This window comes from Gopherus evgoodei, chromosome 8, assembly GCF_007399415.2.
Source record: "Gopherus evgoodei ecotype Sinaloan lineage chromosome 8, rGopEvg1_v1.p, whole genome shotgun sequence".
Taxonomy (NCBI): domain Eukaryota; kingdom Metazoa; phylum Chordata; order Testudines; family Testudinidae; genus Gopherus; species Gopherus evgoodei.
Genome location: NC_044329.1, coordinates 23,066,150 through 23,080,983, shown reverse-complemented (window position 1 = coordinate 23,080,983; position 14,834 = coordinate 23,066,150). Strand labels below are relative to the sequence as shown.

At 40.0% G+C, this 14,834-nt stretch overlaps 1 protein-coding gene across 1 annotated transcript; it reads left to right on the top strand.

Moving 5' to 3' along the window:
* The first annotated feature begins 2,232 nt into the window (after positions 1 to 2,232).
* IL12B (interleukin 12B) lies at positions 2,233 to 11,166 on the top strand. Its single transcript, XM_030574046.1, has 6 exons — positions 2,233 to 2,314; positions 4,914 to 5,198; positions 6,275 to 6,395; positions 7,345 to 7,550; positions 8,774 to 8,919; positions 11,044 to 11,166. The coding sequence occupies exons 1-6, from the start codon at positions 2,233 to 2,235 to the stop codon at positions 11,164 to 11,166; spliced, it is 963 nt and encodes a 320-aa protein (XP_030429906.1).
* Positions 11,167 to 14,834: the final 3,668 nt, after the last annotated feature.

The window sequence follows — 14,834 nt, the reverse complement described above, 5'->3', positions numbered from 1 at the left end:
CTTAAATGATGTATATATTGGTTCTCATGTTTTTAAATATTACAGTCATTCAGGTTTTGAATTTGTTTTGTAATAGAGCTTTTATTTCATATTATTATCCCTTTAATACTTAACAGCTAATAAAAGACTAAGTGCATTAACTTTCTCTCTCTTTCATAATATGAAAAATTCCAGGTCAAACAACATTGGAAGTTTATTTACTGTGCATTTTCCCCATCGCAAAAACCAGATTGTATATGAAAGACAGACAGAGAATGACAACAGGAAAGGAAATGCCTCTGGCATGGAATAAAAGGTCATAGAAATAATCCTATTTCCTCTTCAAAGATTACCTGGGACTCCCAAACTTTTTCTTCTTTTCTTGTTATACCTCTATCACTGTGCAAAAAAGGAACTTACTCCACGTGTTGCAATTCTGTGGTATTGCGGTGAAACAAAGTATCTCTTTACTTTCAGAGTTTACAAATATAAAGGCAACCAGTGTCTAGCTGTTGTCAGATCCACAGAACGACCACTTCCAGCAGCATCACTGAACAAGCACCACTGGAAAAGGTAAGAAATCCTTCTTATTGCTCTATGGTGGAGTATCTCTATACTGGGGCATCAGGGAGCCAGTAAGAGATGAAGTCAAAGGATGCTAGTGATATAAAATACACCAATGCAAAAAAAAATAAATAAAAGCTGAAGATCTTTTAGTTTATATTCTTGCTAACGTAAAATACCCAAGGAAGTATGTTTAAATAAAGCCAGTTGTTATTTCATTTCTCTGAAGACAGGGTTATTTAATATACTTATACATATTGAGGTATGTATACACTGTATAGATTTAAATATTTACAGTTAATAGAACTGAAATATGTATATTATCAACATTTATGTTTTTGAGTATGAATTACACAAACATACAAATGACATAGCCAGATCCTTAACCGATCTAAATGAAGTCAATGAAGATATGCCAATTTACATCAACTGGCCCATAAGATATACATGTTGTTCATACATCCCTAATCACAGGGGAGGTGTTCATACCGTGATTAGAGCTGATCAGATAATGGGTGTTCTTTCTGATGAAAATGTAGATGAAAATGAACAAAAAAAAAAAAAAAAACGAAAACAAAAAAACAACAATGGTTTTCCATGAAAATTTTTGACTTTTAATCAAAAACACCCAAACACGTCTGTTCTGAAAACAGGGAAAACTTTGCAGTTTGGGTTTTTGTTTGACAAAAATTCAAAATTTTCCACAAAAACTAGACTCTTACAATGAAAAATGTGGTTAAGTTCAATATCTGATTACACAAAACAACAGTTCTGATGAAAAAATTTAAACCAGTCTTAAAAGTGATGGGTACCAATACAAGAACCCAGGGCTTGTCTACACTGCCATCTAGTTCAAACTAAAGGGAGTGTGAATAGCAGTACACACCATAATGCTGCATTATAATACCCCTGCATGGATGCTGCAGGTGCAAACATAAAAGTCCAGAGCTCAGGACTACAGTAGTGTATTAGTTTCATCCTGTCCATTAAAAATACAGTACAGAGGAATGCATGCAGTCTGAATCTATGTATTTAAGGTTTCCGAGTAGCAGCCGTGTTAGTCTGTATCCGCAAAAAGAACAGGAGTACTTATGGCACCTTAGGGACTAACAAATTTATTTCACCATAAGCTTTCGTGGGCTGTAGCCACAAGGTGCCACAAGTACTCCTGTTTTATGTATTTAAAGTGTCTCAATGGGCACACATGCTTTGGCCACTTTTGCAAATATAGTTATTAACAGTTATGTGTTATTCACTTTGGTAGGATTTTTGCCTAAGGAAATGCCAAATAAAATACTTATCCAGCAACACTCTTAAGCATATGCTTAATTTGAAGCACATAAGTAGTCTCATTGGCTTTAAATGGAATTAGTCACGTGCTTAAAGTTAAGAGTGTGCTTAAATGTTTTCCATGATCTGGGTTTAAATCCCAAAGGCCAAATCCTACACACTTTATTCCTGCCAGGAGCCACATTTCTGTCAGTGGGACTCCTCTCATGAGGAAGGACTCCTGACATGACTAAATATGCTCAGAATGGGGTCTCTTGACTGTAAAGTCCTTGGGGCATGTACTGTGTCTTCCTCATACTGTCTAATGCTGAGCATACTAATAACTCTCAATCAATAATACCAATTACTAGCCTTTTTCCAAGCAGGTTTATTAATTTTTCTTTCCCCTACCCTCCACAGATGTCTCATCTACTCTTGGTCCTACTTTCGTTATTTTCCCTTGCAATCCCTCTGGAAGCAAAGTGGAGACTGAGGGAGAATGGTAAGCGGTTTGCATTTACTGAAAACTATCACTGGTTGAATAATTAAAAACAAATGTACTAACAAATATGTTTGTGAATAAAAGCAGAGTTGCATTCACTACAATCCATGGGCTCATATTCTGAATTTTTCATGCGTATTTGGATAATTGCTGGGTGTTCATGAAAAGATTCAGGAGTCCCAAAAGTTTCATGAAGTTTAGCAACATGATTATTCATCTGAGAATTCACACCAGAAACTGCCTTATTCCCTATTCACTGTTCTCCCGTTTCAAGAGTTTCAGTCATGCAATCAGGAAGCAGAAACTGCATCTTGTGACTTAAGTCACAACCCACAAACAAGTAATGCAGAGCAAATTGTCAATTTGAAAATTTCATAAAAAAAACCCAGGCCTGAAAATATTTCATCCTGACTATTCTGAGCAAATAACTCTGAATATGAATTTATTCAAAGAAACGCAGAATCACTGAACAAATTATTCACTCACAGAAAATGGAGCTAAATTCAGGTGGTTATATTTAATCCCTTTACTCACATTGACCAGCACCTTAGTCCACAAGTATCCCCACTGATTTCAGTGGGATTTCACAGGGTGGAAGCTGGTATTCAACATGAGTAAGAGGATCACTGTCTTGCCCATAAAGAACATTATTTGTAATGAATATTTCAACCACTTCTGTTGATAGCTTTAGGTTATAAGACTATGCTGTGGTTTCCCTAAACAACATTAGGGGCACTTGAAACTAGAAGTTTTTCTGCCACAGCATAAAAACTACACCTTTGTGTCTTTGGGTACCTCTCTGGCATTTCCTGGTGCCTATGCTTCTCGATACTCACCGGCAGATTGGCAAGCCTCTAGCTTCATGTATTTGTACATTCATGACTTTAATAAGCAGTCTCTACTGTATAATGTGATGAGATTCAGTGTCCTATTATTAGCAATGTTATTTGGCTTAAGCCATCCCTTTGGTAATGAAATCTCCTGCTGAGAAGCTCTCTTGGCTCATAGCTGGAATTGATGCTTTCTTCTAAGTTCAATTGTGGTGCTTCCTAAACCTTCAGTACAGGGGCGGCTCTAGGAATTTTACGGCCCCAAGCATGGCAGGCAGGCTGCCTACGCATGCTGCGGGAGGTCCCTGGTCCTGCAGATTTGGTGGCATGCCTGTTGGAGGTCCGCCGAAGCCGCGGGACCAGCGGACCCTCCACAGGCATGCTGCTGAAGGCAACCTGCCTGCCGCCCTCGCGGCGACCGGCAGTGCACCCCCCGTGGCTTGCCATCCCAGGCATGTGCTTGACGTGCTACTGCCTGTAGCCGCCCCTGCTCCAGTAAATGTATTCTGGGTCCACTTGCAATGAAAAACACAAACCCAGAGGACACTAATGACAACAGGGGCTCATGTGTCAGTGGTAGAAGAGAAAGGCCAGATAGGTTACGTGGGGCAATGGCTGTATTTGGGGAACTGGTGTCAGTGAAAGTGCAGATGGAGGTTCTTGACCCTGGCAAGAATGAAGTGGATTCTTGAGTTCTACTCCTCATTCTGTTCCTGATTAGCTGTATGAATTTAAGCAATTTACACACACATATCTTTGGCCTTAATTGCTGCCCCCCACCACCTGGAAAAATCTAGCAAGAGAAGGCTATAAGGAATTAAAATCCACTAAGATTGCTTAATGAAGTTTTCCTAAATTGTTTCATGAAGGGGAGTTTCTCCCAGTCTGGAGCAAAGGACTTCACAGAGTGACTGAGGAATATTCAAAGGGTCATGACTATCTGCTGGAATCCTTGTACCTCTGCTTTGGAACCATCTCTCCCCTAGCAGTGACTTCATTGGTACCATGCTGAAAGGGCAACCAGATTTTCTACAGGAAAAAATAATGCCGCATCAGACTGTGGGGCTTTAGAAGGAGGCAATACATACTCCTGGCTTTCCCTTTGCCCACCTGCCCACTCCCCAATCACAGATCCCTCACACTGCAGAGAACTCTCCATGGAATCCATGGGAGTACAGTGCCATAGAGGTGCTTCACTCCTCGTTCTGTGAGCAAGGACTGAGATCCAGTAGTCCTTACTTATCAGAGGAGTCCCACTGAAGTCAGTGGGGCTACTTGCAGGAATAAAGTGAGTAGGATTTGGCCTTTGGGCTTTAAACTTGGATTATGGAAAATATTTAAGCACGTTCTTAACTTTAAAAACATGTATAGTCATGTTTAAAGCCAATGAGACTATGTGTGTTCTTAAAGTTAAGCATATGCAGGGAATGACTGGGCCTTCTCCGCCTTGATTTCCCTCTTTGTGAAATGGGGATAATGATATTAACAGCTTTGCAGGGCTGCGACTGTGTCAAATTCTCTGAGACTCTGGTATGAAAATGATTTCTAAAGTGAAAATAACTCTGATTGCTCATGATGGTTTGGATGGATTTTTATATTTTCATTTAAAACCTGGAAATCTTGCCAAAAGACAATGGGCCTTACTGTTGTTATTCATGCCAGTGGTATTTTGCCAGTAGTTTCAAGGACAGCAGTGCCGCGCCTAAGATGGAGCTTGATTTTACCAGCACTTTAAACTTGACTAACACCCAACATTTATTTCTCTATAGTGTATGTCATAGAGTCAGAGTGGACTCAGGAGGCACCAGCTGAAGAAGTGGAGCTCACCTGCAATTTATCTGAAGACCAACCTATGTCAGTCTACTGGATGAAGGATAAGGAAAAAATAGGAACTGACAAAACATTAGTCATTTCAGTCAAGGAATTTCCAGATGCTGGCAACTACACCTGTCACAAAAGTGATACCCATGAGATTTTAAGCTACTACTTTTTCCTTATTACTAAAAAGGACTCAAGTAGGCAAATATCTAAGTGGATTCTAAAAAGTTTTAAAGGTAAGATAATGGGGCAATATGATGTTTTTTTCATGTACAGTATGTGCCCTAACATCGCAAAGGAAAAAGGAACTCATTGGAAAGAACCACTGTAAATGACCAATGAGGCGGATTATAATCTTTAGCATGGTACATCTTCTAAGTGTTGTTCAGGCATTAAAGGGCAAATAATGCTCTCTTTACATGGGTGAAGAGGTCCCCATGTGCAGCAGAACCAGGGAGCAGGATCTGGGGAGTCCAGCCATGTATGTGGTTCCTATATGCTGTCACAAAGGATGAGTTGGGACCATGACAAGAATCTTCTGATTCTTCCCATATGGAGTGGGGGAGAGCAGAGGAATGCTAAAGCTACTCTACCCTCTAGGCTGGAGCAGCAACCATGGAACAACTTCACAACATGTGGGGGAATGACTGTTCTTCCCCTTTGCCCTAGTAGCTCTCATCAGTGCCTAGCTAAGTCGTTCAAACGGCTTGCTGAGGAGAGCATTTGCCCCTAACTAATTCATCTTCATAAAGCAGAGATTACGTGTCTTAGCCTAAAACTGCTGCTGAGCCAGGATTAAAACCCAGTAGTTTGGGATCCTAGGCTCATGGTTAACATACTGGACAAAGATACATCTCCCAGAGCAAGATATCCATCTTCCTGTTTTCCGCTTGGACCACTAAACATTGTTAGAAGGGTGGAAACACTTCATTTATAGACATTATTCCTATCCTCATCATGATAAAACTATCTTTGAAATGTGTAGCAAATAGCACGGTGAGCAATCAGAGAAATGAAATCATTTATTGAAGATATTGGGTTTGTTTAAAACAATTGTTTTAATAGATGGGAAATATCCTATAAAAGAAGTGAACAATCTCCGGGAAACACAATGGCAACATAATCTCTAAGGGTCACTTTTAGACACCAGCAAACTTCCAGGCACTATTCAGCTGACGAGTATATTGTGCATTGTTTTCCTGGGAACAAAATCAATACCTGCCAGCAGGATTTTGTAGAGTTACTGTTTTATCTTACTGGTCAAACAATTATTTTTATAAAATATATATTTTTTCTCCCTCTTTCAATCTAGAGCCAAACAGCATGACGTTTTTAAAATGTGAGGCAAAGAATTACTCAGGGATTTTCATATGCTCATGGAAGACAGAAAATGAGAGTCCAGATGTGAAGTTCACAATCAAAAATCTAGAAGGGTAAGAGCTTGTACTTTCCTCAGCCACTTCTTTAGGATAATAAGGCCAGAATACCCCTCTTTGTCAGCATGTGGAAGGGATACTACGAAAATAGTTGGCCACCTATCGCATGAACTGGACCAGGGGAAGGCCACTTTCATCATTTGAGGATGTGGACCAGCACATTGGATATCCTCTACAGGACAGTCCCTTCTAGGCCCACCAAATTAGTGCATGGAAATCTGGTCAGGAATTAATATAGCTTAGAAGTTTAAGAACTCCCATTGGATCTTCTCTGCAGATGCTGTAATGTAGCTGCAGAGTGATTCAGGCAGTAGAACTGCAGGCGAGGAGAGGAATTTCAGCCAGACATAGAAGCAAGTCATCTTGCAGAATCCTTCTCTCCAGATCCACTGGCTGTATGGAGTTGGGAGGTCAAACACTATGTGCCCACAGCATTCTCCCAGTCAAGGACCCTGAGGGGAATACTATGAGAGAAACCTCTTGGGGATTTCCTACCTCCCACTCCCCTCCCATGGGTTTCTCCAAGGCAGGGAGTGCTCTGGCCCAGTGTTACTTTTATTTGTTAAAAGGGGAAATAAGCACAAAGCATAATTTGCTGGATGCAAAAATACAGTCAAATTCTGGTAGTATTGTGTGGTGTTATTTCTTATGGAAACATACTCAACTTCACTGTTTCCTTCAGCTGGGTTTGGGAAAGGGGCTGAAGAGTGAAGTGAGATATCAGGCCCTCCACACTAGTCAATAAATAGTGTCATTAAAGAAGAGACTGTCTTTAATTTATGCCCAGAACTCCTATTGACATGGGAGTCTCATGTACCGAGACATGCTATTTATGACACAGCAACATTATCTTGTCCAGTGACATAGTGTAATTGAAGTATCCGTAAGCAGTGCTTTATTCAGAGCTTTCCAGCATTTCCATTATCACTCTCTGCTTTGAATTCAGAACTCAAGAGGATGCGTCTGGAAGTGTAATCTGTGGAAGCCCTGTGCCTCAACGCTATGAACTAGAGACAACGTACACAGTCAGTTGTCAGAAAACCAACCACTGCCCATTTGCTGAGGAACACCAGCCCATTGAGATGTTCCTGGAGGTTATTGATGAGACACAATATGACAACTGCACCAGCAGCTTCTTCATCCGAGATATCAGTGGGTGGATCAGAAATCAGCTTTTATTTTTAAGTGTATAAAGCTTGTAGTGAATTCAGTGATCCTGAGGGACAATAGTGCTGATTAATGAATTTACGGCTCCAACAGTAACGGCTTCCCCACACTACCTTTATGTCACCAGTGTTTCTCTGACCTCCACCTGAGAGCTGAGAGGGATTAATGCTTAGCCCATGATAACTGTATTCTAGGCTGTAGGCTTCCCTCCCCTTACTGGAGTAAAGAACAAAAACTGGCAGAAACTAGGAAGAAGTTGAGGCACAGGTGCCAACTGTTGGTGCTCTGTGACTCAAGCACCCACGGAAAAAAAAATAGGAGGTTCTTGGCACCCATGAGCCACAGCAAAGGTGGCAAGTATAAGAGGTTTGAAAAGGGGCAAGAAATGCTAGATGGGACCCACCTTCCCTTGAATGCCCACAGCATTTGGAGTGCTGCTGCTGCTGCTGGAAGCTTCTGTCAAGTCAGGGAACCACCAGCACCTGGACTGTGGCCCCGCCTGTGCTCCACCCTGAGGCCCTGCCCCCACTCAGCCTCTTTCCCCCGTGGCCCTGTCCATGCTTCAGCTCTTCCCCCCCCCCGATGCCCTGCACCCACTCCAAAAACACCCACAGGAGCCCCTCTAGTCCTTTGCATGAATTGGGAGTGCCACAGTACTAGAAGAACCAGGCTGGGGAAGGCAGAGAACAGAGCCAGAAAGCAATCACCCTCTGTGGCAGGCTCCCCTCTGAAAAGTGCAGATTTCCAAGTGAATATCTGCATGGGTGCTTGGAACATCACATACCGCAGACATCTACTCCTGTATATCACTGCCCCAAAGGGGAGGAGGATCTTGGGTACACAGAGATAGGCAGATCAACCGGAAAGTTGCTGCTGAGCTCATCACACTATCATGGGAGAAAGGGAGGTTGGCCAGCACCCTGTGCATTCTAAAGGTCAGCAGAGTTTGAGGCTGGGTCCCTTCCCTTTGTCTTCTGCAGCCCTCTAAATCCCTTCATCCTTGAGGGGTCTTATAAGGGGAACTCTGTGAACGTATCCCTCTTCCACAGGAGGGTACAATATAGTCCCTAAACCTCAAGCACACTCTTGGCCCTAATTTACTACGGTTTCCAGCAGCCATTTAACTGAATAATTGGTGCTAATAAAGCACAAAGAGCTGATACTATGTAGCTAATGAATGCTAATGCAGTCTTTATTTTCTCTTGTAGTAAAACCTGACCCACCTGAGTGTGTGCATGTGGTCAAAAATGGCACAGTGACTTGGAAATACCCCAGAACATGGAGTACACCAGAGTCTTATTTCCCTTTGACATTTAAGGTCAACGCCAAAGAGAGAAACCCCAGCAAAAACAAGGTATTTTTAATGGGGAGTTCTCATTACTCTTAACGTGTGTATGATGCGGCCTTTTAAGAACTTGACCCACTTCCCATTTCACCTACACAGTAGCATCCAAGTAACAGGGATTCAAACACTGTGAAAACGGATCAGTCTCAACATTTTAGTAGCAGGTTCAGTGATTCCTCTATGTATCTGATCTAACCATGTTGAAATTACCTAGTGATTTCAGTAAGGAACTTTGTCAGAGTAGGATTGGAGGGTTTGTAGTTTGAATAATGCTTTGGGACCCACTGCAATGAAAAGTACTCTGTTAATGTAGGATATTATTAGTATTTAGTGATGTTTTTACATTGAAACACCCCACTGGCCTTTAATTACCCATCTCAGTCATGTGCTTGTAGCCTAGATGTTTTTATGATATAACTTTCCAAGCCATCCTGTTATCTCTATTATGCTTTCTTCTTTTACCCTTCCTGCCCAACCAATTTTTGCTTCACCCAGCTGTTAACTTGTAAGATCTCTGGGGCAAGGTCTTTCATAAAGTATACGTCCATGCAACGTCTCTGGGGCTCTAACCTTGTTGAGGTCTCTAGATGCTAACCTAATATAAATATATAAATCTGCTATTGACATATTTTCCAAAGAGCACCATAGAAGTCATCTACCCCAATATGACCTATCTCTACACATGAGAGATAATCCTTTAGTATTATGTCTTTGCTATTTGCCCAAACTTCAGGTCTCATAGTCAGGGATCTTTCTGACCATGAGACACAGTCAAAGTGAGTGCTCTACTTCAGGATTGTGCCAAGATGTCATGTCTACTATCCAGTATGGGAGAAAAGAAGATCTTGGTAGTGAGGTGGAGGGAGAAGAGAAAAACAAAGTCACACCCAGCATTGGACAGTCATGTTAACATGAGAAAAAAGTATCTGTTGATTTAGGATTATTAGGCTTTGTGGATCCTGAGCTGGGGAAAATCCACAACCTTTTCCTACACCAAGGACAAAGGCAGCCTAAGTTTTGCCACACTGAGTTGCATGTAGTTTGGTTGCAGGTTCACAGTTCAGATTTGCACAGAAGAGCTCTTGCTAATAGAGTGAAAATCCAATGACTCATGCTCTCACACTACCCAAGAGGCCAGAGGACACTTTAGTCTTTGACAACTGCTTCCCAGTTTCCAGCAGCATATGATTAAGCAATACTAATTTTTAGGGAGACATAAAATAGATTTGTTTGCATTGCTAATGCACTCGTGCGGGTTAAACACAACAACTACTATGTGGCAACTTGCCCACAGGGTAACACCAAAAATCAGTGGCATAGCTAGGAAAAGGACCTGCCATCTTCTGTCTCCCTATCCTGGGCCTTGACCAAAGAGATATACACTTGTAGCTATGAATTCACTTAAGAATAATTCATCAGGAAATACACACAAAGCTATAATATAGAAGTATTAAATAAAATCCAATTATATAAAATATTCGAAGAAATAAAAAATGAATATTAAAATTAAAGTATATGGTCAATCAATAAACTAAGGGCCCATTCCCACATTCCCATTAGAGTTCTATTGTAAGTGAAGTTAAGTGCAAAGATTAATAACAAGATAATATCCATGTGGGGCCATGAGTATGAGTCTACATTATGGCTTTTATCCTGACATTCTGACTTATAAGCTTATAAGAGAAAATAAAGCAACCTAAATGATACTCATTCCACTTCATGAACAGACCTAACAGGTTAAAAGATTACTTTGTTAAGTAAAAAATGAAGAAAGTGCATACCAGCAGATGGAGCCATCGCCTTAGTTATAGTTCTCGGTACCAAGGAAAGGCCTCATTAAAAATATAAAGGTACATGCTAGCTTTACAAGAGCTCTTTATAGAAGCTGCATGTCCACCAATGGTAATCACACCATGTAAGGACATGCCAGGGTATTTCAGATCAGTTTGATTCTACTTGTAATACTTTCCTTTCTGCAAAAACTTCCTCTTTGCTCTGATACAGCAGTGATAACTAATATGAGCACATTTTCATTTTTGTCACAAGATCAACTAGATAACTTTAACCTGATGTTTGAGTAACTTCTGCTTGACCACTTACAATCCATTGACTGGACTATGTTTTTGTTCACAGTTTTATGATACTGATGAACAGTTCATTCACTTGGCAACGACAAGCAAGCTAGAGAAGATTTACATCCAGGCCAGAGATCGGTATTATAATTCATCTTGGAGTGACTGGAAACTCTGCAGGTAAAACTCACAGCACCATTTATCACAGTAGCAGATGTGACTTTTGACGACATGGAAGTAGTGGAGCTATGCTAGCTTATTTTTCTCAGATATTGGGGATTTTTTTACCCCCTTACTACTGCCCTATTAGTAGTCCTGAGTGAAAGAAGTTGTTTCTTGAAATACCTTTAAGGGAAGAAAAGTCTATATAAATATGTGACTACAATGTCCAACACAGGCTATCATTCTCTTCCTTCAAAAGCCCTGGAGAAATAATTAGAATTCATTTACACTAGACAGGAAACATGTATCTAGGGTTCACCTGGAACAGTTAATGTTTAAAAGTACTCTCTCTCTAGCTAGGTATTTGTACTGTGTCCTTCAATGAAGTATATGAGTATAGGACTGCTGCTAATGCACTGCCAGAACATTGATCTTTTGTCTCCCTCTACTGACTGGTCTATATAAGAGTGTAAGAGACTGCGCTTGTGAACTTAGCAGGATCAAGTTATATTAGTAAAGTGAACTGGTGTGAGACAGATGCAAGCTGCCTCAGTCTAGTTCTTTTGGGTTAATCAATGATAGTTTTCCAGTAGAAACAGTCCTAAGGAGGCCCTGAAGTAGAGTTTCTTGTTTGTTCTAGGGGAATTCTAATTCTAATTATTTCCCCAGATAGTACCCTTTGTTTTGCTGAAAATGGAAGTCAACACTGTTGTCTTTTTGGAGGCAGGTCAAAGATATGGGAGTGATGGCTACCTCAATAGACAAATAGAACAGGCTGGGGAAAAAATGGAAAAACTCTTTTCTTGTTTTTAATTGAAAAACACCTGGACTTCAAGGTGTTCAGGCCCACACTTCTGCATCACATGGAAGCACTTGTGTAACTTTGGTCACATGAGTAATCCCACTTAAATTAAATAAATAAAACTATACTGGTCATGTGGCAGATTTTCAAAGGTGTTTAGGCACCTTAAGATACAGATAGGCAGTTCTGAAAATGTCACCAAGCACCGAAGCAAGTTAAGTGCCTAACTTAAATTGAAATCAATGAAATTAATGGGAGATAAGTGCCTTGCCTACTTAGGCACATTGCAAAATCCTACTAGGCATCTTTAAATACCCTAAATGCCTTTGAAAATCAGGCTCTATCTTGCAGAATTGGGGCCTTGGTGTTTCAGCAGCTGAGCCAGAATGGCATAAATTTAATGGGAAGTGGACTGAAAACTTATGCCTGGGGAATGTTAGATAATTTTTGTCTCAATCTTCTTTGTCTTACTTTATAGTAACCAGTAAGAGATTTCAGGGAAATGACAGAGGGAAAGCCCCCAAGAAGAAAATGAAACAGACAAAAGACAAGAAGTTAAATATGAATGAGAGGAAAAACTGCATCTGAACATTATTAGGAAGCCGAGACCCATATATATACATATATTGTATTAGATTAATATGATGACAATGATTGACCCAGCTCTTTTATGGCACACACCAAGTCAAATTGAAATATATATTTATAATTTTTTTGATATATTGAAATACTGTCAGCTACAATGCTTTTTTACATATTATAATATTGCATCTATATATTTATTTATGTATTTATTTATTTATTTGCTCAGTATGAAATGTTGTAATTTCAGATGATGGTATTTATTAGCTGAATATATGTGTGTATTAATTTATACAGAAGGTCACTTACTGTGAAGACAATTTTTATTATTTAAGTATTTATTATTTATAAAATCTATTATTTAAATTAAAAATGCTTTAGCATGGAAATCATTGGCTGCATGAAGCAGCTGTGTATTATTATATTTCATGACCATATCCAGCATCTTAGCTGATAGCACAAATTTTAGCTTACAGTCCTTGAAATATTAGCTGCTGCATTTAGTCAGTTGTATTACATGTTCCCTTACATCATATTGGTGTTCAACTGGAGAACATGGTAAATGCTGATGATGCTAATACTGTCAGAGTAGTAACCTTAGGGCCTGATCCAACTCTGACTGGAGGCAATGACTTCATTTGGCACTGGATCAGGCCCTGACAGATCTGTGTTCGATTATAAAGAGTACTACTATTGTCTCTCATGGATGGAAATGTGAGTTTTGTAGGCTATACTGCCTGCCCCAATAGTCCAACGTCTGCTGAGTACAATAATTTTCAATTATGCTTTGCTTATCTTCTATTTGTGACAACTGAACAGCCAATGCACCATTTTGAATAGTACCTTTTTGATGGCAGCATTCATTCAGATTTACCACATAGTAGACAATTAACTCACAGGGCATGTGGCTAAGAATCTGCAATCAAAATGGATGTCAAAATAGAATATTTAAACATTTAATTATGATGCATCTGATATTTCAGAAAGTTACTGCTAACAGATTTTATATGCAGCTGTCAAGTGTTTGACTAATATTTGGAGATTTGTAGAATAGTGTTTTACAATATTTTTATTTTTCATCTTACCACCATCCCAAGGTGTGCTATGCTTCTTCACAGAACCCAAGGGAAAATCTGGTCCCTGTCCCTAATTACTTACTGTGTAAGGCCCCAAATTCAGGAAATAATATAAACACGTACTATATTCATCCCATTTAAGGCTTCTTCCAAAGCCTGTTGAAGTCCTAGAAAGAACTTTGTTTGTGCACATGCTTAATTTTTGTCTGTGTTTGAAATGATTTAAAAGATTTAAACATTGAAATGGGGGGGTATCTGATATTTCAGAAATCAGCTTCTAACAGTTTCAGGTACAATATTTACTGATGTTGAGGGTATATATTTTGCTTTTGTTACTAATATTATTGATTTTAAGGTCTGCCGGTAAATTTTTGTCCTACAAATGAATTAAAATGCATTTGAAAAAAGTCTTAGTTTATTTGTGGTAGCCTACAAGATTCCACAAGACTCCACAGCACAGTGACTACTGGTAGTTAGCAGTCTGCTCCAGGACCTGTTCTGCAGTTTGAGAAATTACTTCTGAATGTGAAGTTCATAGGCCTCTCTGGTCAGATTTGTGACTGAAACCAGGTTGATATAGATCTTGAGGTTTCTCTTGTTACGCTACTGTAGTGTTCCAGGTTGACTTGACCTTTGTTCAGCAGACAGCAGGGATAAAACTCTGGCCCCATTGAAGAGAATGGGAGTTTTTCCATTAACTTCACTGCAGCCTGTATTTCACATATGGAGATTAAGGGCTTGATCGCAGTAAGGCCCAGACAAAGGCTATGATACTATACTACTGAGCTGGTAAGCATCCAGAGTTATGATCCAATAGGGTGAATTAAATTGAGGGGTCAGGCAGTCTAGGATGCTGCTGTCCCAGCTTATGCCACAGAAGAGTGAATAGCTGGTTGTGAGGAATATCATTCAAAAGCAGTCATGTCCGTGACTGTTCATCACAAGGCTCTTAAGCACAACTTGAATATGCCACTGCTTCTGGATGTAACTAAAAAATCTAAAAAGGTTGCTGTGAATATAATGGACTTATTTTCAGAAATAACTGAGTAACCCTAGCATGTTGAAGTCATGTCTGGATATCAGCTCTAGAATTAGTACCATGGTCACTGATGACTCATCGATAGGGTGACTATACATCCCACTTTGGCCTGGACGGTCACTTTTTTAAGCCTTGTCCTGACCTGACTTTTTTGGCAAAACTGTGCATTTGACCCTGTGGTGAGGCGATGA

What these genes read in the sequence shown, in the direction of transcription:
- IL12B (XM_030574046.1), top strand. Translation starts at nt 2,233, where the DNA reads ATGTCTCATCTACTCTTGGTCCTACTTTCGTTATTTTCCCTTGCAATC. An exon ending in GTGGAGACTGAGGGAGAATG is followed by an intron (nt 2,315 to 4,913) that starts GTAAGCGGTTTG and finishes ATTTCTCTATAG; the next exon opens with TGTATGTCATAGAGTCAGAG. An exon ending in GATTCTAAAAAGTTTTAAAG is followed by an intron (nt 5,199 to 6,274) that starts GTAAGATAATGG and finishes CTTTCAATCTAG; the next exon opens with AGCCAAACAGCATGACGTTT.